The sequence below is a fragment of the Megalops cyprinoides genome, chromosome 25 (assembly GCF_013368585.1).
Source record: "Megalops cyprinoides isolate fMegCyp1 chromosome 25, fMegCyp1.pri, whole genome shotgun sequence".
Lineage (NCBI taxonomy): Eukaryota > Metazoa > Chordata > Actinopteri > Elopiformes > Megalopidae > Megalops > Megalops cyprinoides.
In genome coordinates, this window is record NC_050607.1 from 17,362,266 (window position 1) to 17,389,630 (window position 27,365).

Genomic DNA, 27,365 nt, shown 5'->3' on the forward strand with positions numbered 1-27,365 from the left:
ACCTATTTACACACAATGGCCATCCCCAATGTCCCTGCGATGAGTGCCATGGCAACGGGCAAGCCCAGAAAGATGAATAATTCAAACAGATGTGACATATACGGGCCATGCCTCTGACACAATCCACCCCACTGTACTGTGTAAAAAGCTATGCTGTAGAGTGGGTAAGTAAGACCATGCAGTAGCCTGTGCTGATCCATCTTTAATAGCAAATCGTCATAGCAAACTGCTGCCTTCAGAGCGAATGAAAACAATAATTTAAAAAAAAAAGAGAAAAACAACAAGGCAAGGTCATACACTCCGGATTTCAAAGCAATTTCATAACACTTAAATGCGCAAAAGGAGGGCATTTGGGGTCTTAAAAATACAAAGCGCAGATATGATTATGGTTTTTAGAATTATTATTATTGGAGCCTGTGAAGAAAAAAAGAAACGCTTGGAGAAATGAACAGGCTCGTCCAAAGCTGACCACCGACAGAAACTACAGAAAATGAAGCGGACCAGTATGTTCCGCGGCTGGGGAGGACACAGGGCCGTTGGGGGAAGGGTGTTGATCAGAGGCTGAGCGGGTGCAGGGAGCTGAGGCAGCCCGGGCTCCTCACGCACCGCTGGGGACGCGGTGTTTCTCCCCGCTAACGCGGTGAGCACAGGACGGCGTGTAAGCCATTAGAGCCCAGCAAAAAGCCCTCGCTTTGTTCCGCTTCCTCCCCAGCCCCCCCGAGGGCCACGCGTGTTTACCTACTCCGGAGCCATCAATAATTTAGGCACCGGGTTCCAGGGGCGCCGGGCGGAGGACGGAGCCCTCTGCAGTGTGTGCGGCTGGAGCCGTGCTGCCGCGCGCGCTGTGGAGGCAAGGAGACACGCCGCTGTATCCCGGGCTCAGCAGCAACGCGGGGATCTGCAGGGCTGCCCAAAAACCTATACGCCGCGCCCGAAACATCACGGGAAAAAGGCCTTTTCCTCAGACCCGGCACTGCTGAAACTCCCTGCCTAACCGCCGCTGACGAAACGCAAGAGCCTGCGCAGCCGTGCGGTCTGTGCGGTTTAACGGCGATTAGCGGTTAGCTCGTGGCAGAGACGGGGCTAACGCGGGGCGGGCGGCCGGCCCTGTATGTGGGTTAGGAATGGCTAATGACCTATCGGGCAGCTGCGCTGTTTACAGCGAGAGATGCCAGCGCAGCTGAAGGCAGACATCACGTGAGCCCAGAATAGCATTGCCCACGGCTATGAATCTGCTCCGCGGGAGCCTCTTTGTCGAGGCACGCCGAAGCGGGGCAAGCATTCTGTTCTTCTTATGAACTAATCCCGCCAGACTCATTCTTTATACGCGCTTCAATAAGGAGTCCAAATTGTGGAAACCTCAAACGACACAATAAAGATTTCAACAATGCCAATGTGACCATTCTCTGCATGGGACTCAAAGGCCCTATTATGTAAAAGGGACCGGAATAACAGAATGTACAAGCTAAGATGATCAGTGCAGCTCTGTTCCTGCATGTATAAAATGCATCTGCTGTTGATATCCATGCGTGCTTGGATCCTCAGCTCTCCATGTCCCTCCTTAAATTCCTTTAGAGACAGAAGTTTCAGAGAAAGGAACCTATTGGCCCTTTATCAGTCAATACCACATGACCTCATCTACAAAGGAACAGAGAAACGACAGGAACAACACAATGCAGGGTGCGAGGCTGAGCTTTCCTAAACCAGAATTAACACACACACACACATATATGTATATGTCCATATTGGCCAGCGTTTAACCAGGACAGAGCGGCTCGGCTCGGGCGCCAGGTTTAGACGGCGCTCAGATGAGCTCTGGAACGAGCAGGCCTGGACCCGTGACTAATCCTGCAGGGCCTTTTAAAAGTTTCCCCCGGGGGAGACGAGCGCTCGTTGTGAAGCGTTCCGTGAGATGCGCGCGCGTGTGCCAACGTGGCCACGCCGACCTACAAACCGGCGGCCGTTTGTGCCAGATCTCATGAAGAGCGCGAGCCCCGCGGGCTGCTCCGCACGGGCCGCCGATCGAGCGAGTCTCACCCCCCGCCCGTCGTACGGAAGCGTGGCTCACGGTGTCGCATGCTGACACGTAAAGGGAAGCCGCCGCTTGTTACCTTGAGCGGTGCTGTCAGACTGCATCAGGACTGCTTCAGACTGCACATTGTAGACGCACCGCAGACAGACGTGGATGACACTCTGTGGCTATCCATACTGTAGGCAGATTTGGTATGAACACACACACGGAGATAGATCAGGCAGACACTCAAGTCCTAACCCCCTTTATGCCAGTGAACTCATATCTAAGTCAGGCCTCAGTGCTAATGCTACCCTTAAAAATGCACATCAATATGACCTATGTCATGTACTTGTGACTGGACTGTTACTTTCATATTTTGATATCATATGTAAAATACACAAATCCGCAACATGTACATCCATACTTGGTTCACCCCTTGCAGTCCTCTCCCCACCACACAAAGGCAGATGTTAGACTTCGATGGCAATATTGTGCCGATGTTCTTTTATGCATCTGCTTAACGGAATGCAAATCAGAAACACTGCAGGGGTGTTTTTATTGGTATTATGATCATTGACTGCAAGTGGGAAAGCATCTGGGAAAACCGCCTGCATGCACCTTCATGTGTAGTATCTGTGTCTTACCATGATTTAGTGTCACAATAAGCTCATGCAGAAACCTGCCTGAGTCTTGCTTGTGCACTTGTGCTCATCCCATGTGAACAATTCCACCCAGCCAGTTTCAGCCAGAGTATAGCAGCCAATTGCCTTGCATAGGAAGCTTGGGAAGCTTAAAATTGCACAGGTAAATACTAAAAATGATTTCAAATTTTTTACATCGGTATACACAGTTATTATATTTACATATAAAATGTCTATAAATTTATATTTCTAACAGGCCAAAAACAGGCAAATACTGTAGGTTCTGAAAGGGCTGCTCATATAGGATAATGGTGAATCTGAAGCGTGATGTCAGTGTCCCAGATGCTATGCGGACATACAGCTCAGCCGGAGGCGCATCACCTGTTCATTAACCCATTAAATCCCAGCGGAAGCTTTTGACTGCTCAACTGAAAATAATGTCTGAAATGCAAACATCTGAAGCATGCTCTTATAGGGCCCCAGTGAATGCTAGGCTTCAATGGGTTAAAGAATTGTATGTGTGTGTGTGTGTGTGTGTGTGTGTGTGTGTGTGTGTGTGTGTGTGACAAAAAACGCTCCACACTTCTGCTGTTGTAGTAACACAGAACGCATCACTTTAATACCAGCAAAGTGGGCATTACAACATTTGAACAGATGGTTGCGTGCAAAAGTGTGATGTCTGTAAGTTTGGAATGAACTGAGTTGCTTTAGTGAAACACTGAGCCTGTGTCTGTCTAAACTGAATCCATATCCTACGAGTCCCCCCTCTAATGGTAGCGTTCCACCGCTGAAGATAACCTTTGATTTAAATGCTGCCCTGCTTGGCAAGGTACTCCAGAAAGACCGGACAGACGCGCTAAAATCCATTATAACTGTCCATCAGGCTTGTCTGACACTGAGTTAATGGTCTGTCCACTCTCAATGTGTCAGCAGGTCGTACTGTTCTGAAGCACCAACATGTTCTATTTTTTGACAAACAAAACACACCAAACTCGTCTGGCTGCACACCCAGGCCAGTCCACCTTAAAAATCATTCCCGATTTATGTCACTCCCTGTCTCTTCTTGCCAACAGAGGAGTATATATGGGCATTCAAGCATTAGCTGTACAGAAGGAGAAGCACGCTTTGATAAATTAAAAACACAATGAATACAGCTGGGGGGTTACACTTAGCACATGGTACACAAGCTTAATTTTAATTCAATAACTAGAAATGTGAGGTTAGAGACCAGTTTTCTGAATAGGTGCCCGATTTGCACGGAAAAAGTATATAAAACACAGCAAAAGCCTTCATTTTAAGTGACGTTGTTAATGGTATTGGAACGCAACCTACTGTATGCATTTAAAGCCAGGTGCCTTTGACTGTGCTATCTACAGGTCTAGCCTCCAGGTCCACCTCAAATATGATATGTGGGGCTGCCAGCGTGTGCCAGGGGAAAGTGGTGCGTATGATGCATGCGTGGCTCATTGCAGGAAGGTTGCATGCCCCTCATTTATACCAATAACAGCCACACATGTAAGAAATGGACTTCAGAGCAGCAGTGTGGAGCGCACTGTACTAAGGCACAGAGGCATTGGACATTATTATTGGACATTATTATTAGCCATTATTATTGGCCATTATTACTGGACATTATCTGGATCATTTGGGGTTGTAACATACAAAGTTCAGAGCTAAGATGAATTAAAAGGGGATTTTACAGAGCTGACAGCGGCAACCCCTTTAAAAAGCACAACCTTCTGTGTATTCCCTTTCATGAGCAGGCAACACTGGAAGATTTTAAGATGGTAAAGGTTCCATCTGGAATTTCCCCTCATTCACCAGGCATAAACCGTATGGCAAGTGCTTAATTTTTAAAGGGAATTAAGTGCAACAGGCTTAAGATGGAAATCACACACACACCATTGATTAAGCAATTAAGATAAAGCGCTAATTCTGCCACAACTAGTGGCATTCCTATGGTCCAAACATTAGTCTTCTCTTTCTGCAAAAAATCAAACGGTCTGAATCCATCATAAACAAACAGTCTGCTATGCCTTTGAATGAATAATATATATTTGTTGAACAGCTGGACTGTCTGATCTTGTTGCCAAATCTGAGGTCAAGCACGCCCAGAGTGTTAAAAGGAGCTACTGTTACAATCAAAACTAGATTCGCTTCCCAGCAGCCCAGACAGATTCTGGATTTTCCTGGATATTTCTGTGTAAACTGTGAACATTTGAGAGAGGAGAATTATGTTTTTGATTTGGGATTTCAGTGGAGAGTCACATCTATTTCATCTGCTGGGTCTGCACTGATCCACGGCAACAGAGTTTGCTCTTAAATGCAGATCACTGAACTGAGCGTGCAGTACATTCCCCTTGAAGAGGAAAAAAACAACATTAAAGACCTCAGAAAGCAGAACAGTACAATGTTTAATTTAGCGAACAACTTCAGCAATTAATGGCTTAATGGCTCGCACTTAAAAAAGGCTAGGATACATTTTAAACTACTCTACAGCACTTGTGATTTTTGAAAATTTTCCAGGATGTTTCAATTGTATCTTAAACTGAAATTACACGTAGTATACAGTACACTTTTTTTTCTTTTTAAAAAATAGCTCATTGGGCCCTTTACCATTACATGGAAATGATCTATCATTCACAATCACGCTGTGTGATCACTCCCATCACATTCTGGGAAGCAGTCTGAATCATTTGCTTCCCTGAGTTTTTATTTTGTATTAATCTACATCACAGGCAGAGTCGTTGACATTTAAAGTGAAGAGTTAAGTAGCAAAATGGAATAACATGATACAGTCTATCATTGATACATCTCGCTTTCTTTTTTGAAGGAGGAGAGTGTTTTGATTATTCATGCATGCCTTTCCTGGTAAAGGTTCAGCCCTGGGTCCATTAAAAATGCATCGCTGTGAAAAGCCATATAAAGAGCCCATAAAGCGAGGAGAAAGTCACGGAATGGGGGGGGGGGGGTCAAAGGTCACTCTGAAGATCCTAATCGGTCGTCGTCTCAGGTAGCACTGTGACTTCATCTCCCCCACATGAAATACATTCAGAGGGCAAAATCAGATAGCAACACAGCGAATATCCAGACTGCATTTCTTCCTGGTGCATCTACGGAATTCCAGTGGCTATTTGAGTGTTAAAGTTTGAGAAGCTTCTTGGATGGTACTTTGATTTAAAAAAAAAACAGGCACTACTCATCTAGTATGGGCACAATATGAATGGCGGGTCTGCCATCTTGATTACAGCTTGTATTTTATCTCTGGCCTCTGGAACAAGATATCCGTTCTATCGTTTTCCTTTGCAATAAAGCCACACGATCCAGCTCATGATTTCATTTCCCACTCATTCCCAGGGTTTTAAGTTTAAGCAAGTTATAAATCTGCTAGTTTTCAGACCCTTGGAACCAGGATTGGGAAAATAGTGCAAACACAGATGCAATTCATGGAACAAAATGAACCTTTAACTGAGCACAAAGCAATTGAAATAAGAGTATGGCTGAATTCAGCTGAGTAAACGAGAATATTATGAGCTGCGTGAAGGCAAACGCGAGCCCTGGATTTTGGCTCATTACAGCGAATGGGACGGCAATTCACAACAGCAGATACATTCGAAAACATGGGGTTTTTGCCAGAGCCTTATTTTCAAGGACATTCAGCGGTTCAAATTTTCATCTCAGCAATCCGCAAAACCCCACCGTCCCCAACTACTGACAGACAACATGGCAATAAGAGGCAGACTCATTCTGAATGCAAACCACGAGCATTCATTAGCAATGAAAACACTGCAGGCTTCCCTACACCTCAAAATGAATCTTGTCACTTGACCGACATCCACCAGCAGTGGAGTAGCAGAATGTGAACCGGCGATATTAATGAAATTTTCTCTAAAAGTGTCTCAGAGCAGCAGTCAATAGTGCAGTTTCACATTTTGAATTGAGTGAGTGGGAGGTTAGGAAGATAACTTCATAACAGGCTCTGTAGGAAGTAGGTGTTTGCAAACAAACATTTATTATACAGCAAGCAGACACAAACAAAGCAAAGAGCAAAGGATCTTTACAGAAATTATAGAGATCATCATATACGAAGTGTAAAAAAAAAACAAAAAAAACACAGAAACACAAAACAAGACTTCAAAACAGATCGTTCATATTGGTGACTACTTCACGAGCCCTCTGAGCCTGTAGTGCCTCTAGTGGTCGAACATCATAACTGCGGGACCTCCTTATTAAGTCAGTGAGGGCACTGAAGAGCGCGGTAAGAATATCCCCATTCCTTTTGTATTTCACTTTTTCCTGTCACAGGTGAATATGGAGACAATTTTGAAACGCATCAGAGTTGGCGGTAAGATTAGACTGCACAAATAAAGCACCAAAAGTGTCACAGTGCCGCACTATAACCCCACAGGCAGCGAGAACGGCCACGAGAGAACTCAGAATGCCATGATGTCACTAAAGAAATACGCCCGTTTTTTTGTGTAATGTCAGTGTGATGCTAACAAATCTGTGGTTTTGAGCACACCCGTTTACCGCCTCAGTCTGTTGCCCTTTCCTCTGTTTTCCCTTCCCTTCCCTTCCACACAGTTTCCTTTCCACGGGTTAGAAAGAAAAGTCCACACTGACAAGCCACTGACACTCCAGGCCTCTGCTGGCGTTTGCAGCGGGAAAGCGAGCCCTCGGGGGGGACCAGGAGATCCCTGTCACTGCTCTGAATGGGCCAGCGAGGGGGACTCATGCCCAGCACAGACTGGACCATGCTAATGCCTACCGGGGTGCTCGTGTTTAGCTACAGTGCATTCTGATGTGACCTTTGCTGAATGTCAGGGCTCTGCTGCAGCCGCCGCCTTACTAGAAGCAGAAAATGACCCTGTTCTCTAACACGCCCTAAACCGACTGTGTCATCCGAATGCCTTGTAAGTTACTGATAATAACCCTAATAATTCTCTGTGTGCTACGGGTAATATACACAAAGCAAGGTTGATAGCAAGCTGAGCGCCGTGTTTACAAGGTTGTGGCCACCTCATTGCTTTCATTACCATCATTAGCGTCTTCAATTTGGTGAAATACGGCAGAGCGATGGGGCAGATGTATAAATATAGTAATATGCATCTTTAGGCCATTAACAAAATTGAGGCAGCTCTCTGCTGTTTACTAATCTATCTGCAAGCTTTTTTTAGGCTATTACAGAAAACACGTCCACCATAATGACTTCCAGCTTAGATGGCTGTAGGTACAGTCGGAAAACAAAACCAAATACTAATTCAATGAATAGTAAGCTTGTGGATTTCTGGTTCTTCTTACATGCTGAATATAGCTGATGTCATATGATGACTTTAAACTCTTTTTAAGGAGTCGTTTTACAGCAATGTCTTTTTTTAGATAAAGTGTTGTGCTAATTTCTCTTTTTTTGTACCTGCATACGCAAACTTGTTAACATAATTATAAGTGTCTGCAATGATGCTCAGTAGACACAACAACAGAAGTGTTAGCATTGGGTATGAGCATAATCTTGAATTCAGGGTGACACTGTGTTTTGGCTGGTGACTTTTCTAACTGACTTTCAAAGCATAATATTCCATCATAGCGGTGGTGGAGTTGCTCTATCTGCATGTGCATCTGCAGGTGCAGGGCAGCCATCCGCTCTGTAATTACCAAAAGTGCTGACCCCCCGCCGGCCCTGAGCCAGGCCTGCGCCATCGCTTTCCCCCAGTGAGAACACGGTGAGCTCTTACATCCACACACCAACAGCAACCCCGCCATCGGAAACCACATTAAAATAACAACGAGAAGAAGGAGCAAATGAGCGAGAAGAAGGAGGAGGAGGAAGAAGAGGCAGAGGAAGAGGAAGAATGAAGCAGAACAAGAGGAAGAGAAAGAGGAAGAGGAAGAGGAAGGGGAAAAGATGAAGAAGAAGAAGAGGAAGAAGGGGAAGAGGAAGCAGAAGAAGAGGCAGATGGCAAAATGAATTTTAAAAATGGGGAGGTGAGAGAATTCAATTGAGTGAATAAACCTTAATTAAAACACGGCTGATTGAAAAGCTCTCCCGGGACTGTAGGACTGTGAACTCATTAAAGGTTAGCACAGTACGGAACCATCTTCATACATGCTCGTGGCTGACTGAACTCACTGTAGCCCTGCAACCTTTGTATGTATAGCACCCTCCTGCTGAGAACCAGGTGAGCGCAGCCCAGGAAAAGGCAGCCTGCAGCCTGAAATGTACCATTGGGAGGCTATTACACACATACATGTAGTCTGGCTGTTAACTGGAAGCCCTTTTGCTCCAATAGCCAAAGACAACTTCTGCGGATGCAAGCCTTGTTTGCGGTATAAATGAGGGGTGTTGCTACCAGCACCAGGGGAATGGAGACCGCTGGTGCCGCAGTGACTCTATGCTAATACCACTCTGCCCTGTCCTAGACTTTGCCGGAACTAGCAAGTTAACCATTCTGTGCCTTGTACCCGGCAGCACCATTTTCAAATCGACAAAATACCGGAAGAATGCACATGACCCTCAATGGAATTCCCAATAAGCGCTTCTCTCACATGCTTACTGTGGGACTTCTTTCGGTTTGCATTCCCCTGTACTCCCCTAATTGGGATAATGCAATAAACCTTTTTACCATCACCATTCTCTGTGAATTACACAAATTAACTGATTAGTTTGAAACAGCAAGAGTCAACGCTCTGGGATATTCATTGAACCATATAGTTTTTTTGCCACCAAGAATGTCAGCGGGCAGGCAGGTTGTAACATATGGATATTTCCAACAGGCGCTGAAGACTTTTTTTTCCCCACTTTAAGCTCAGTGTAAATGGTCCTTTCAGCTGATAAAAAGGACTGAAATCCCATTCAAAGGAGAAGTAAACAGCCCCTCATGCTGTATAGGATAAGAAGAAGGGGGAGACGGTGTTCTCAAATGCTGCCACCATGGGGGGGGGGACAAGGACTCAACCGGTGGGAAATGAGAATGGCTGCGGACGACGGCATGCCAGGGGTTGGGGGGGGGGGGGGGGGGGGGGGGCACTCTTTTCAAACACACAAACCTGTTTCCGATTCAGGACCACAAATTAGCCCACCTCACACGCGCGCGCGCCGAGATGAATCCCGTTGCCATGGCAACCTGTTGAAAATCCCTCACCTCTGTGTCTCGGGCGTCAGTCATGCGGTTTGCTTCATATTTCTCGGAGCGAACCCGGATTTGTCTCTCCACAAAGAGCCGCTCCTTCCAGCGGACAATAAAACGTCACCTTGTGCATCAAGCGAGAGAAAAAAAAAAACTTCTCGTAACGACCCTTCGGTGCGGATAGAAAGGTATTTTTCGTCATGTTCCCAGAGAGGGTCCTTGTCCTGGTGTCACCCATTCTCAAACCCAGTCCCAGCAAAGCACAGTCACACATACACCCACCTGCACCAACCCACACACCCATCCACACACAAAAACACACATATTCACACACCCACACACACATAAACACACGCCCCACGCACACACATGCACACACACACAAAAACACGTACATACACACACCCACACACACATAAACACACGCCCCACGCACACACATGCACACACACACAAAAACACGTACATACACACACACACACACACACACACACACACACACACACAGAGCACATTTTAAAATCCACTGCTGTTTTCAGCACAGCCACACACTTCAGAAGAACAGCATCTATTGATTTCTTCACCACTTGAACAGTACACAGCTGTGAGATCTTAGCACACTGGCTACTGTGATTCCTCTTAACAAACCAGTTCTCTCATTCCCACTGATTCATCACAGCTACCTCTATACAAACAGCTGCACTGCCCAGCCACTGCAGCTACTCAGTATCTCCCTGATATACACACCCCTGAAATACACGCATGCTGAAGTAGAACACACACGCTGAATACACACCCCTGAAACACAGCACGGACAGCACACACACTGAATACACACCCCTGAAACACAGCACGGACAGCACACACACTGAATACACACCCCTGAAACAGAGCAGGGACAGCACACACACACTGAATACACACCCCTGAAACAGAGCACGGACAGCACACACACACTGAACACACACCCCTCAAGCAGTTCACGGCCAGCGTGTTACAAGGCTCACAGGTACAGGACAAAGCGGAATCCATCACAGTACACCAGGCCCCTGTCCACGAGGAGCCCAGCAGGCCCACAGCACAGCCGGGGTCCCAGCCACAGCTCGGAGCTCTGAGCCCCCCTCCGCGTCACATGAAATATTTGCTGCGCTCACCAGCGCGGCTGCCATGCCTGCATAAAGAATGCCAGAGCGGCCCGCTCTGATGCAGCGGGGGGAAGAGAAACGCAGCGTTTGTTCCTGCGTTTATCTGATGTATCTCCCTGCACGCTCTGTGTATGCCGCCGTGCCAGCAGACTGCTATGCTGTGGGCTGCAAACACAAATCTATGCCATATGTAGCAGTTAGGCTGAATAACTGCATCTAAAGAAATAAATGAATAAACACAGGCTACTTTCCTACTTACTTTCATAAAATGATCTAGCATTGCAAGAACAAAATCTGTCACACTAATACATTATATACGCTAATACAATATATGTTATGTTAAAGACAGTACATACTGTGTTAGCTGCAACAAACTGCACCAGATGTCAGGAATCAGGACATTTAATTGAGGATCTGGATTTCAGTCAACACTTTGGCCAAACCACATATCAGATATCACAGCCCTCACCAACTTTGCCATGTGTTTCCAGCACAATCACCCAAATACAAAAGCAAAACTCCTATTAGTTTTGGCAGGTCGGCCCCCTGTTAACAGTTAATGAAAACAGTTGGTATATTTTCTAAAATTTAATCTCGCACAAATCTGACATGATTAACTTGGCTTCAGTTATTACAGCACTATCCCTAGCTAAAACCGCAGGGTGAAAGTCAACAGTAAAAACGCACAGCCTAAAATAAATAATAGGCAATAAGCACTAACGGCACAAGTTGGGTCAAGACCCCGATGGAGTTTAATTGCAGAAGCATTTAAAGACGGTTTAAAGAGTGGGTGAAGCGTGTTAATCTCTGACCTCAGTCCATCTGGTGCCGGGTCCCGCCTGGCTGAGCGACATGGTGCTGTAGAGCGCTGGGAGCTGCCGCTGACGCCCCGCTGACCACAGCCCAGGCCTTCTGCCGACTGATGCAGCACTGGGCTTTGTATCGCGCCCGGGAGCGCGCCCCCTCTCCTCTGACGCGCTCGGCTGGGTCTGCTCGTGGCTGGAGTGCGTTTCCACACTGCTGGTGCGCTGTGTCCTCCTGCACTGTGCCCTCATCCTCCTCACTTTCTACTGCACTGATTACACAGCATGTAGTTCCAACCCCACCCTGCTCTGCTACCTCTAACTCATCCCCACCCCACCCTGCTCAGCTACCTCTAACTCATCCCAACCCCACCCTGCTCAGCTACCTCTAACTCATCCCAACCCCACCCTGCTCTGCTACCTCTAACTCATCCCCACCCTGCTCTGCTACCTCTAACTCATCCCCACCCCACCCTGCTCAGCTACCTCTAACTCATCCCAACCCCACCCTGCTCTGCTACCTCTAACTCATCCCAACCCCACCCTGCTCTGCTGCCTCTAACTCATCCCAACCCCACCCTGCTCTGCTACCTCTAACTCATCCCCACCCTGCTCTGCTACCTCTAACTCATTCGAACCCCACCCTGCTCTGCTACCTCTAACTCATCCCCACCCTGCTCTGCTACCTCTAACTCATTCCAACCCCACCTTGCCCAGCTACCTCTAACTCATCCCAACCCCACCCTGCTCAGCTACCTCTAACTCATCCCAACCCCACCCTGCTCTGCTGCCTCTAACTCATCCCAACCCCACCCTGCTCTGCTACCTCTAACTCATCCCCACCCTGCTCTGCTACCTCTAACTCATTCCAACCCCACCCTGCCCAGCTACCTCTAACTCATCCCAACCCCACCCTGCTCTGCTACCTCTAACTCACCCCCACCCCACCCTGCTCAGCTACCTCTAACTCACCCCCACCCTTCTCAGCTACCTCTAACTCACCCCAACCCCACTCTCCTCAGCTGCCTCTAACTCGCCCTGCTTATCTACCCACAGATGCTGCCTTTAACTCCCCCTTTCATCTACCTGTAGAATCTGCCTCTAACTAACCCTAGCCATGCCCTCTGGTTCTAACTGTGATGGATGTGGCAGACCTCCTCACAGTTACAGGTTAATGTGTCTGCGGTGCGCTTTGGATGATCACACAGATCCCCCGTGACTCACACGGTCCCGTACGTGTGTATGATCGCGTATGTGTGAAAACGACGGGGCGTTCTGGCGGCTTCACAGTGACAGGTTTGCAAAGAATATCAGCAGACTGGCAGCTGAGGTGCTGGCATCTAACACATCTCACATCTTGCCTTTATATGTCATTTCACTAGGTACGCTGCTGATGGTGAAGGAGAGCGATGCTCAAGACGTCCTGGAGCTTTCTGCTGCTCACTGAGTTTTTCCACTCAGGGTAAACTGGAGACAGGCAGTACTGAGGTAAGCGAGCAGCTCTCATTTACTCTCCTCCCTGCCTGCTAATGCAGTCTGACAAATCATTTACGATGCTGTGAGAAAACAGGTCTGGGATCAGTCTACCGCTTTACAGCACTCTTCAGCTTAATTGATCAGAGCGTCATGTTCCTGTCAAGAAAAGCTAATTCCACTCCAGGCTCACCCCTGCTGGGAGTGCCTGGTGCCATTCAAAAGGGATCCCAAGTCTCTGAGCCTTGTCTACTGTGAGGAACAAGTTGGGTTTTACAGTAGGTTCATTTGCACAAGGGTTTACCATGTGCACTTGGAAGACAGACAGCTTGATGTGTGTGCATTCCCCACTTACAGTGCACACTGTTTGTGCATATTTACTGAGACAAGCAGGCTGCTAAAAGACACATTAGCTCAGTTACCCCAGTCCCCATTCGCAATGCCACACAATGATCATGATAAGTCTCCGTCTTGGAACATCTGCAATATCACTGAAGGTTCAGCTGCAATTGAGACTCTCTATTCTGTGAATTTTTTTAATAATAATCGACACTGACTTGATCTGAGCGACCCAACGTGAAAGGGGAAGTTTAACAGCAGGCTCTTATGAGTGTGGGCCGATGTTGCGGTGCAGAGGATGATGGGAATGCCAGGAATGCTGAGCGTCATCAGTTCAGAGCCACTGAAAGGAAAAGCTGAATCAGTAGCAGTCATGTGCAAAACAGGGGGGACCAGGGGGCCGGCCAACTCCCAGCACGCCTCACTTTCACACTGCCCCATGCCAGCTGCTGGCAGCGCTCCAGCCGCGATCAAACTCCACTTTAACAGAAAGACAGGGAGGGAGAGGGAGAGACAGAGGGAGAGGGTGATAGAGAGGGTGAAAATGAGGAAGAGAGAGAGGGAGAGATAGGGAGAGGGGGAGGGTGATAGAGAGGGTGAAAATGAGGAAGCGAGACAGAGAGGGAGAGATAGGGAGAGGGAGGGAGGGAGAGAAGGTGAGGGAGAGACAGTGAGAAAGACAGAGAGGGAGGAGAGGGAGAGGCAGGAAGAGGGAAGGAGAGACAGAGCGAGAGAGAGAAGATGATAGAGATGGTGAGAATGAGGAAGAGAGAGAGGGGGAGATAAGGAGAGGGAAGGAGGGAGAGACAGAGGGAGGGAGAGAGAGAAGGTGAGGGAGAGAAAGTGAGAAAGAGAGAAAGAGGGAGGTGAGGGAGAGGCAGGACGAGGGAAGGAGGGAGGGACAAAGGGAAAGAGAGGGGCAGAGAGTGGGAAGGTGAGAAAGAATGAGAAAAGGAGCAACAGAGGGGGAGAGAGGCAGGGAGAGAGAGTGAGGGGGAGAAGGAGATTAGGAGGGGGAGAGGGGATGAGAGAGAGAGGGCAATGGTAATGAATGGACACACAGCACGTGTGCTGCAATTCAGGTGACTGCTGAACCCAATTCACTCACTGCCTGTCCCTCTACTGATGTAATCAAGTGTGGTTCCAATACAACTGATCGAATCATACCTCACCAAGTCTGTGCACCGGAGAAGCTTTGCATCACTATAATAGTATAATTATACACTTCAAGCGGTGAAAGAAACTGAATCCTTTCCATAGGTTGAAAAAGAAAAGACGTGTTAGACAACCGAGGATCCTGAAAAACACCCGCAGAACATGCCTCATCAGGCTTAGTTTTTAAAAGAGTATTATGCATATAGTGTACATAAAGTATAAATGTAATGTCCCATCATTCTCCTGCTGTATAATGGCAGTGACTCCTATGTGTCTGTAAGCAGTCTGTTTCTTTGTTAGCACCCGTCAGTCTAGAGTGCTTCAAAGCCATGCCAATACAGCTGAAACCCCACACGCCCTCAACCCAGGGCAGGGCAGGGGAAATCCAGCGTGCTGCAACAGCTAATTATTCCACATTACAGCGGTGCCTAATCCCCACCCTTTCCTGTCCTGTGCTGCTAGAGACAGCCAATAAGGAGGATTAAACAGGTAGTGTGAATGGCCACGTCCTGCCTCTCAGGGCTGCCGGCCAGCCAGCGCATGGCCACAGCAGGAGGGAGGTGATGGGCGGGCAGCTTTGCGACGGGGAAAGTATCAGGTGGCTCTAATGCACTGAGGGAGAGGTTGACGGCAGGACAGCCGTGCCTGACAGCGAGAGTGAGGCCTGCTCTCAGAGCCCCCCCCACCCCGCCCCTCTCCGGCCTGTGCTCTTACCGCGTGGCCTGGAGAGGGGCAGCTTTTCAAAGCGCCTTTCCGCGGGCCGGACCGTGACCGAGAGCCCCGTCCTCACAGCGGCCTCCTGTCACTCCGGCTCTGTGTCGTCCCGGGTGACACGGGGACACGCCGACGCCCTGGCCTCTCCTGACTTGCGCTCACACTCTCTGGTCTGGGAGTGTTGTTAGCCTGTTGCTCAATGAACTTGAATGGATACACTTATGTTCTGTTTTGCTGGAAGTTGCTCTGTATCAGAGCGTCTGCTGAATGCAATGTAATGTAATGTGATGCATGGTAATGTAATGAGTCCAGCCCAGGTCTGAACCCTCCCATGTGATAAAGACGGACAGTGAATCACCATACTCCGATAGACTGGGTATAGTGGATATGAGGCAGATATACCCTGCTGTATGGATCGTACACACAGTCAATAAGAAACTGTGTACCGTTGATGTTTGTTGGTTTCGCTCAAGGATCTATACGATTTTATGGAACATCTTGTGTCAGAAATATATTCTAAAATGAGTAAGTAGAGAGCTGTGAGGACAACATGTCACTGAAATCCATGAAGAATTGTCTATGGACAGACTGGACAGAGCCACAAAAGAAGCACAGAAGAGCAGCACGAAAACACAGCGGACCCCTTGGGTGTGGTCAGCTGGACATGGCAGCGGTTGGACGAATGTGTGCTGATCACCACAGGCCCCTCCCACACGCCCTTCGGAACCCTGCCATCCGGCCCTACGCCTGCCGCGATTGGCTGCGGGGCTTCTGAGGTAGCCACAATGTGGAGCAGACACGTGATGCCACACTCAATGGCAGAGCGCATGTATCTTCAGAGCCCGCTGTATATTTCATGAATTTGCCGTACATTAAAGCGCTCATGCGTTGACTCACGCTGGGTGCATACGCTCACGAATTCAAGCCTTCGAATCATTACGCGATGTGAATACAGACAGATGTGCATCTTCCAGCAATTACACAGACACATAGTTTTAATTACATGTGCATCTGTTGTGCATGCATGTATGAAACTGAAATTTTATTTACATTTACAGTCAAACTTTTTTCCAGCATAAACACATAAAGAGCATGAAACAGAAAAATACAATTCGCTCTCACATTTCTGATAAAATCTTTTTTTATCAGAAATGGGAAAAAAAATTTTCCTATCCCTTCAGTGACATTGCTGAGCAATTTAAAGAGCAGTTACACCTTGACTGATAACACGTTGTATGGGACTTAAACTGCATTTCTTTAGTACAGGGCGATATGTGACATGCCTGCCTTTATATGGCCGTTGAGGCGAAAACTGGCTCCTTCGGGAGCCAGCAGTTATCTGGAATCTTGTGGGCAAAGGGAGCTCAGGATTCCTCGGGAAACGACGGCACCGTCAGACACATTTCAGCGTCCTTGTGGTCACATCGCGGCGCAGATAAAGTTTCCCTGGCTGCACAGACCCCGGGGCTTCAGTGAGAGGAGCCGGGCGCAGGGAGCACACAGCAAGGCGGTAATACCCCTGCGGTGACAGGGGTCACAGCGCAGCCCACAGACACAGCCAGGGACACGCCACTGACAGGGAGGGCTGTGGGTGCTGTACAATGCCAGTTCAAAGCGGCTTCCACATGACAGTCCATTATAAACCTGCCTTTCTGTTGCAAATAATCGGAGATTTTACCCATGTGCTAATGAGTGCTGAGCTTTAATGCTAGCCGGCAGAATGATAAGAAATTCTAAAGACAAAAACACAAAAGGTACGGTTTACAAACATGGTTATGACTGCTACGCTACAGGTTAAGTATGTGTCATCAAGGAATGGTATGAAAACAATACAGTACACCCTAATTCTGTTTATGAATGAAAATCTTCTAACCAGATTCATTCACATTTGGTATGACAAGGAAACGCGATCGGGATGCTGGATTTAAAATGCACAGTCACGGGTACATTCCGCACTACAATGAAAATCCTGTGCTGTCATGTGTCAAACTTCCCCATGCCATCACTCCCTATCGATCCCAAAACGACATCAACAAGACCAAGCTGACCGATCTGAACCCAGGGTGCACACAGACTACACATTCAATACCAAAACACTGCACCCCCTCCCCCCACCCCCTCACCCCCCTGGAGCAAGTTCAGGATTTGACTTTTCAACGATGCTGCTCCTAAAACAACAACTCCCGTCTCCACGCCCGCGGCTGAGAAGGAGCAGCGATGGCGTGGAGGTTTTGAGCGGGAGCCGCCAGCGGGGAGGACGCGGACGCGGGTCCGGAGCGTTCACACTGTGCATACAGACCACATTAACATTCCAGAGGAGTGGGGCTATCGGTCGGCTGCAGGCAGCTCCGAGCCCCGCGCATCCACCCCCCCCCCCCCCTTCCCGGCCACACAGACAGCCACAGCCACGTAAGGGACGAGAGTGGGGTACCTTACTATTGATTTTGGGCTTCCTGTCCTTCCGCGCCTTCTTGTCTCGCTTCTCCTGAGCCTCTCTCCTCCCTAGAGCCGAACCCATCGCCGATCATCAGGCTTGGCATTTGCAGCGATCCAGGGGCCAAAACAGCATCCACATGGCGAGATCCCCGGCTCCCCCCTCCACTTCTCTCTCCCTCCTCCTCTCTCCGGAGTAGCACACGCGCGCACGAGAGAGAGAGAGAGAGAGAGAGAGAGACGGAGTGGCGGTTTCGCAGGGTCCAGACGCAGGGAGAGAGGAAGGGAGAGGGAAGGAGAGGGGGGAGAGAGAGAGGGTGGGGGGAGAGGGAGAGAGTGGCGGTGGTGATGGGGGTGGGGGGGGGGGGGGGGGGGGGGGGTGTGGTGGTGCTGTAATGTCTGGGGGGGAGGCGGGGTGAAGGGGGGGTGGGGGTGGGGTAGCAGCAGCGGCTCCAGAGACAAGCTCTCGCACGCGCTCACTCTTCCCCGCCAGCGGTGGTGGCGGCGCCCTGCTCTCGGGGTCCGTCCATTCGCCACTCCGAGGCAGCGCTGGGGTTCCGCCGAGCCGGCCGGAGCTCTTCAGGGGCCCGTCACTCACGGAGGGGGGCCGGGTCCTGCGTGCCCATTGGCTGGGCCGGCCGGGGCAGCGCAGGGGAGGGGGGTGGTGGGGGGCGGGGCTCAGGTGGAACTCCCCAGCCGGTGAGCGGGAACAGCTGGCGCGCGCGGAGGAGAGGATGAGCTTGTGTCTGAGCGGCTTGCGGGGAAAAGGCAGCCCAGCGCAGCGCTCCACGTCTCTCTTTCTCGTTCCCTCTCTCTACCCCCCTTTCACTCTCCCTCTCTCTCTCTGTCTCTCTCGCTCAATCTGCTTCTCCCTCTCTCTTGTGCTGTCCACAGATTAAAGCCTGTGAGCGTCTTCCTCATGTGTTTGGCTGAGTGCTCCTGGTATGTGCCCCACTGTCCCTCAGTTATTAGGTGTGTACGTGTGTATCTGTGGCTGTGTGCCTGTGTGTGTGTGTGTGTCTGTCTGTGCCTGTGTGTGAGTGTGTGACAGTGTGTGTGAGTGTGTGACAGTGTGTGTGTGTGTGTGTGTGTGTGTGTGTTTGAGCCTTTGTGAGTGTGTGTTTGTGCCTGTGTGTGTGTGTGTATGTGTATGTGTGTTTGAGCCTTTGTGAGCGCATGTGTGTGTGTGTGTGTGTGTGTGTGTTTGTGCCTGTGTGAGTGTGTCTTTGTGCCTGTGTGTATGTGTATGTGTGTGTGTGAGTGTGTGCTTGTGCCTGTGTGTGTGTGTTTGAGCCTTTGTGAGCGTGTGTTTGCGCCCATGTGTGCAGCAGAGACTAAAACCAGTGCATGTCTTCACGCAGTCCTGTGCAGTATCTGCACCTCCCGCTGTGGTAAAGCCTTGGCTACAGCCATGAAGGAAGAAAGAGAAGCAGTTGGGGCGGCTGCAGACGGCTGGGTTAATAACACCTAATGATCGCGAGCCGGTTGGAGCTGCTCTGACGCGGCGAAAATCCATGCGCAGATCGAGCTGAAAATCGTTAGCCGCATTGTCATTCAGAGCGCAACCCCGTGTGTGTTCTGTAGCAAACATAGCTCCGGGGTAGACAAGCTACACATGGTACGGACCAATGGGATGAGGCTGGACACGGACGCGGTGCTCTTCCTGCTCAATATTTAAATTTGATCTCAGCGCGGATGGATGTGTGTGGGCCCGCTGATTGGCAGAATGATTGATGGTGAAATGACTACCCGTTCCTCAGTTACTCCCCAAACCGTACTGCTGTTAGATGGATGCTTACACAATGACAGCACGTCAACCCATAAATAAAAATAATACTTACACTGCAGTTTTGGCCGTGCAAAAAAAAAAAGAAGAGTCACATGAGCTTGAGATATTAAGCTGCGAATCTGAATGCGCCCATCTAGCGCATGCTACACACAGCCTTGTCATCTCAATTTCCATTTCTCCGCTCCATACCAAACCGCCCAGACATCTAGTCCTATTCAACACGGCCCAAAAACGATCGCTGGAGAGTACATTCAATTGATTCATAGCTTATTGCCTGAGCTAAATGCACCACTAATAATAAAAACTGAAGAGAAAAAAAACCACACATATATATCCTGACTGGGGTATTCTCATTGTGGATTTCAATTTGTCCTTTATCACATTGCTGCACAGTGGGCTTATCGGGATGATAAGAATGGGAGCTGGCAGAGCCTGTCTGAGCGGAGCGGTGTGGCGGAGCTGGGGTCCCTCTCGTGAAAAACAGAGGCACAATGCTGGAGATGGAACGCCTGTTAGCATCGTTGCCATCTGCCTGAAAATGTGCCATGGTGCCCTCGGCGTGTTGGGGCTGGGGGGCCTCGAAACCTCCCTCTTAGTCCCAGAATCCCCCTCATCTTCACCTGCTTTAGCAGCCCAACCCATAACTGGAGGAAACCCAAGTGCCTGAATAGCCTCTTTTATAGGACTCTTTCTATAATACATATTGTGCAGGTCTGCAGTGAGATGCTATATGGAGGACTGTGGGCTGCATACATCCAGTGAGATATGCAGTCTCTCTGGAGGACTGTGTACTGCTTGTGTCCAGTAAGATGCAGTCTGTATAGATGACTGTGTGCACAGCATAGCTCCAGTGAGATGCAGTCTGTATAGATGACTGTGCGCACAGCTTAGCTCTGGTGAGATGCAGTCTGTACAGATGACTGTGTGCACGGCATAGCTCCAGTGAGATGCAGTCTGTATAGATGACTGTGTGCACAGCTTAGCTCCAGTGAGATGCAGTCTGTATAGATGACTGTGTGCACAGCTTAGCTCCAGTGAGATGCAGTCTGTATAGATGACTGTGTGCACAGCTTAGCTCCAGTGAGATGCAGTCTGTATAGATGACTGTGTCCACAGCATAGCTCCAGTGAGGTGCAGTCTGTATAGATGACTGTGGATGCTAGCAGAACAGCTCGGTCCAAATGCAGGACAGGTTGGCAGGAGGATATCCTGGCACTGCCTGGTCTCTTTGACTCCATCGTGTCAGGTGTGCTGCAGTAGTAGCAGCCCCTGTGTGCTGTATAATCTGGCTAGCAGTGCGTGCTGCAGCTTAGGGGAAGCATTACTGAGGCAGTGCACATGCTTAGCATCCCAGCTTACTGCTGCTCTACAGCCAATGTGAAGGCAAACATTTCAGTACAAGCCGGAGGGAACCAATGCACACATACAGGCACTCAATACTACTTCTCTCTCAAAACGCATACATACACATGCTCTCTCTCTCACACTCTCACACACACACACACACTCACAGACACAGATGCGCACACACAGTGCCACAGACTGAGTGAATCAATAAGGCACTGTGTTTGCCTATGTGCATGGCTGCCCACGTTAGTGGCCTCTGTGGCAGAACACTGGGGGCTCTTTGCTCCCTCTTCACTCTCCGGCCCGCCCGCGGCCCTTCCTTAGCTCAGCGCCGGGGGGCTGCAGCCCCGATGTCAGAGTGTACATTAGCAAACAGCGCGTGAATAAAAACCTCTCCGTACGGCCCCGGCTCTTCACCAGAGCGCGCTCCGCGTCCCCGCGCCTGCTTCCGAGGACATGCTCCTGCAAGCGCCCTGAATCCATGTCAAAAAGTATAAATCAGTGGAACGGGAGGACACAGCGGCCGCTCTGTGCCGCTGATTAGCTCGGTAAATTCCTTAATTCCAATCAGGTGCTGTCGTTTCTCTGTCTCCACGAGGACTGATGGCAGTCCTCTTGAGCCCCACACAGGGAGGGCTGTCAGACGCTGCTCTGCTGTCGGTAATACACTAAAGGGCTCTGATATTCGCATTAAGATCAGATGCTTCACGAACTGTACTGCCTTTGTCTGGTGGGAAGAAAGGAAGCTTTTTTTTTTGAGGCCCCGTCGATCACATGGCCGATGATGGGGGCAGGGGCGGGGGGGATCCTCGCCCCTTGTCTTTCCACCCCAGTCCACTCAGATAAAACGACTGGGGTGGGGGGAGCGTCCGTGGGGCACTGATTCCTCTAAAGTAGGCTAATGTTTGACCCTAGCACATGCCGCTCTGCGCAGGTCCCTGCAGCCCGCGGAGCGGATGGGGGAGAGCGAACCGCTGGCCGCGGCCCAAGAGGGGCAGTCGATACGGAAAATGAAAAACAGTATGTCAATAAGATAAGGGGATTAGCGCTTACGGAGGCCTTCCGCTCTCAGGAGCAGAGCTCCGGTGTCTGGGATGGGGGAGGTTCGTCCGGAGCTCGGAACCTTCACAGCGCTGCTCTCTGACATCCTCAGCTCCTCAGAGCCCCCCCCCCCCCCCGCCCCCCCCCATTCTTCCATGTAACCTCCGTGCACCCGCAGCGCCAAACATCGCAGAAAACACCTTACGCAACACTCAGGAATTCGCACCTTCCCTGCTTGTTATGCAGAGCGAAGGCATCTCATGACGGAGTGTTACAGACAGTTATTTGGAATGAACTGCACCTGTGCTTGTGGAATACTCTCTCTGTCCGCATAGGCTGCTGTACTCAGGGCCATTTTCCCATTCCCCCACCCCATCAGTGCTATATGCGCAAAAGTTCGTCTGTGCCACTGTTCTGTAGTGCTCAAGTACTTTTTCAGAGCAGGAAACTAGACCGTGGGCAGTTGGAAAAGCATGCATTTTGAGCAGAATTCTGTTTGTAAAGCCGGCCATTAAATGGAGTTCAGGAAATCACGTCTGCACTAGCATATAGACACTAGTACATTTCGCTGGGGAGAACAGGGAGGTGTTGTAACAAAGATCTGCCCAGACACATGTCTGGTACGTGATGAAGACAGAGCTCATCAAAATAAGTTAAGCTCATTGGTAGCTACAGGCCAGGGATATACAGATGAAAACAAGTCACAAAACAGGCCTCGCCAACCTCCACCATCTGCCCCAAACTTTTCTCTACAAAAGAACGATGCTCATCCTAACAAACTTTGGTCTTCACAGAGACGAAAGCTGCCCACTTCACTGGGTTGGGATGGGATCCAACTTCCAAGTTTGGACTGTTACGATTCTCACAGTTGCTTTTTGGCACCGAGAACGCTTCATGTGCCAGATCAATGGCAGCTGCCCAGGCTGGAACATGGAATGACTAAGCCATAAGAAGAGAATATCAATGACTGAAGCTGAAACTGAGTGCCTTTAACATGATCAGTGTCAGAAGATTAGAGGATATACAGTATGTGTCTGCGCCATACAGGTCACTATTGCAGAGACCTTAAAATTATTACAGCTGTGGATTTCTTCCAGTTAAAGAGCAAACTATCACCACTCTGCTTGGTTGCCTTCTTGGTACGCCATTTTTATACCACGAGACCACAGGCTACAAGTAACTGACCGGAGTTTAACACCAGTAGTGCTTTGTGTTACTGTGTTTGTGCTTTTGATCGGATCACTTTGCTTATTAGTGAGACGCTGTATGTGATATCTGGGCTCCACAGGAATACTCGGTGGACCATGTGACTCTCTCTCCTTACATTTCATCATAGCTCGGCTGAAAATCCATTGGCTCAGCGGGGCCGTCTCTGATTGGCTCGAGAGGAAGAGACTGCGCTTCATCAGAGCGCTCGGCACGCCGGCGCGGCAATTAAAGCTAACCGGCCAATTCATGTGATCACGGAGATGTGACGTCCGATTAAATTCATGCTCAGAATCTAACTCAGCTAATTAATTTCCGCATTCTCGGTCAGCAAGAGGAGATGTGGAAACCACTAACCTCCTGCACTGTGGTCAGAGGAAATAGTGGGCAGGAGGCACACGCAGAGTCCCATAATAACAACTCACTAACGACAGACCGTTCACTGAATTATTATTTCCAGCCATATATTAGCCTGCAATATATTTAAGGGGAGGCAGTGCCATCCAAACAAATCCCCAGAGAATTATGTGCAGTGTGGCTCACATCAGGACGTAGTAAAAACACTCCTTCAGTTGTTTTTGTGGGGCCTGGCTCCTGCTGCATAAATCAGGCCGGAACATTCCGGCACACCGCATTTGTAGCAGAGCAGGCTTCAGCAGCTGTCATCCCCTCGTACAGTCTCCTGGCACGGATCGATGCGAGAAACGCCAGAGGACAGATAATGTAAAAATCTCTTTCCTTCCTCCGACTCCCCTCCCCTGGGGGACGCAGGTAGTCGGATTGGGTACCCGGCCAGAGCAGCGACTCCACGCTGTTAATTTAAAAGAAAAATGGTTTACAAAGCGGCTCGGGAGCAGCGCTTGAGGAGTGTATACTCTTCTCGAAAACTGCTTTTCGAAAACCACAAGAGACAGACAAAACAGGAGGGGGAAGCTGCCATGCTGAGCGGCGCTTTCTGCTGCAGTGCTGTACCGCCGTGTGCTGTTGCCTTTCTCTTTTTTTTTTTTTGTTTGCAGGTCTGAACCGGCATGTTTCCCGAACAGCAGCGTGACAGACTGCTTAGTAAGGCAGGGGGTGTGTGCTGGCCGCGGCTGGGAGCGGTGGCAGGGCAGCTCGGTCTGCCTGGGCTTGCATTTTCCCGAACGCGCCCGAGCCCTTCCAGGTACTGCAGCGCGGGCGGCGTTTCTCGCTCCCCTCCCGCCCCGGCGCAGGTAGCTCTGCAAACCCGACACCACGCGCCACAGATCTGTTCACGTGCGCACGCTTTTACCAACAAAGCTTCAGGATCCAGGGAGAACCTATTTGATCTCCAAGACCTCAGTCGCTCAACTGCCTGCTGAGCTTTGAATTGCTATTTACTGAACTCATATACCTCTGGCATTACTTTTTATTTTGTGATGCTCCAACAGTAATTTTATTAATGCTGAGAGCTGAAGTATTTGCCTGCGCCGTGGTAATGCTGGCCGCCTTTTAGCCTGCTTCATCAGACTGTACTTGTCAGAGAGATATATGAAATACCCTGCCCATAAACCTTTACGTGTGTTCCTCTGTGAAATGCTGTTGAGATATGACCTAATCACACGCCTCATCAAATTCAGGCCACACTGACAGCGTGCAAGCACCTGGGCCACGGATGTTCCTGAGCACAGCGTTCCCGCAGGTTCCTGCAATCGTCGAGGCTATGCAGCTGCCTGCATTTACAGCAATCTTGGTTTTTATCTCCATGCTTCCAGGTCCCTCTGCTGTTTGCTGGATATCCTTACACCAAACCTCAGCTGCATCTGCGTGGGCTGCCCAGGGGACTCAACTGTCAGTTACTGTACGAGCAGAGGAGAGGATATACACACACACACGCACACGCACACCCACACACACACATCCCTGCGCTCAGGCATGGAGGATTGCTTGCTGTGCATGCACAGATCACACACATACACACACACACACACACACACACACTCCCTACTCAGGCACAGAGGATCTCACAGTAATGGCAAACAGAACATTGTCAGCACGCTAACAAATTATTGTACACATAAAAGGCACACGCTGTGTAAACAGCACAGCTTCCAGGATTGTGCACTGTCTCCTTGAGGAGTAATACAGCCCAAATGCTAATCCAGAGTTCAAGCAGTCAACAATACGAACAAAATCACAAAATCACAATGCAAAACAAAACGCGAGCAAAATCACTTTTGAATCACAAAGATCTCTTGTATTAAAACACATGCCGATATCATTTTCTTCTGTTTTTTTTTTTCATCAATGGAAGATTTATCAGCAGTACTTTACATGCCATGACTCATATTCCTATTATAAAGTGACAGTGGAGTCAAACAGTTTTTTCACCTTTTCAAAGACAGTTTGATCCATTTCCCTCTGGAGAAACATCGATACCAAACTAGAGGACCAGCTATCCCCACTGGTACAGATCCAAGTCAGACGTGTCAGAATGAAATGAAGTGATGTAAATCAATGTGACGAAAACCACAATTCCCCACAACCACAATGTGGAACCATTAGCGGGTGTATCGGTTAAACTCACTGTATCTCAGGGCGAAAAACCAATGCTGGAGTTTTGCTGTTCTCAGTCAAGATCACTTCACAATGAAAACACTGTCCCTCTATTGCTCATCCAATAGAAGGAGTTCCAATGCAGATGAATGCTCATGAACATGATGTTTTTACTTGTTTGTTTCTAACTATAATCACAAAACAATGTGTAAAGTATTTGTCACCGCCAACCGCTAAATCAACATACATGCTGCACCTGCCGACACCTTAAACAGCAGAACAAAAGGCAGAAGCTTTCACCTGAACTCTGGGTGAGACTACAAGGATTTTACACAGTAAGCAAGGCAAATACATTATTGGCATTTAACAGACACTCTTATCGAGAGCAACTTACAATGTTATCCATTTATGAAGCCAGATATTTTACTGAGGCAAGACGCAGAAGAGGAAGACGCAGCTGGGGCCCGGAGCTCGCCTCAGAGAATCGCACAGTGCGCTACTGAGCACGGCCACCTTCGGCAGTGCTGACTCACAGAGCCTCACGGGTTACAGCTGAACTGACATACAGGGAAAAGAAGCTAACGGGCAGCAGCAGACTCCATCACTGAGCTCAGGCTGCAGGCTTCAGTGAGTTCACTGGAGTGATAGATAGGATAAGAAGGTGGAGAACCTGCTATCCCAGGTGTTAATCAGCTACTGACTGTAGAGCATTTTTTATAGTTCCTTGGATACAGCACGGATCACCTGAATTAAACCTGACCGCCCATGTGAGCACCGCAAAGATCGATTTTTTACGGTTTCACGGTCGCTTTACGATCCTGCTTTAATTAAAACGAACAAATGAAGAAAATGCACATTAAACCCCTTCTGATTCATTTCAAATAGCTAATAACTGATATGTCATGCTCGACAACTTCTGACGAGTCTTTATTTTCACCCAATTAATTAACTTCACACAATCGCTTTCGGAACTGGCTTGCAACTCCACGACGGAGACATCTCAGTTCTTTAAAATGATCTAAAGAACATCGTTATGGTAACAAAGTCCCTGCGATCTTGATGCTGCCGGGGCAGCACAATGACGAAAACAAAGAACAGTGGTGGGTGGCGGTTCAAGAAAACACAGAGGGCCCCTGCTGAAACCGCGGACACCAAAATCAGCACACAAATCCGTACCTACAGCAACAATAACCAAAAAACACATCATCTGGCTTCCCGCATGGCCGATGAGAGACACAGCAGTCTCGATGCGAGACAGCGTTTCACAGTTTCACAATCTGGCATACCGCAAGCGTAAGGGCGCACAAGAGCTGGCTGCAGGCCCAAAGCAGGCAGAACGGCCGGAACACAGGGAGCTCCAGAGGGAAAGCTGAGCTCCGTCACAGCGTCCGTGGAACACCTGTATATGCGTCTCTTACCTTTGTGTGGAGCTTGGCTAGCTGTTTGTCCTCCAGGTGGCTCTGGGTGTACACGCGCCTCTTGTAGCGGAACTGCAAAGAGAGGAGAACAACGAAAATGGATGAGCCTCTTTTGGAAGCAAAGCTTGGGGCGTGAAAATGAAGCATCTTTTCATTTGTTAGTAGCCAACATCATTGACGCACTCTTTCCTATCGTCCGAACAACGCAT

General features: G+C 49.1%; 1 protein-coding gene across 1 annotated transcript in view; it reads right to left on the minus strand.

Annotated features, from left to right (window-relative positions):
• Positions 1–27,365, minus strand: part of LOC118771975 (SH3 and multiple ankyrin repeat domains protein 3-like) — a 285,841-nt gene that overhangs the window by 162,720 nt on the left and 95,756 nt on the right. The window contains 1 exon segment of the mRNA XM_036520181.1: positions 27,157–27,228. Coding sequence (XP_036376074.1) covers positions 27,157–27,228 — 72 coding nt within the window.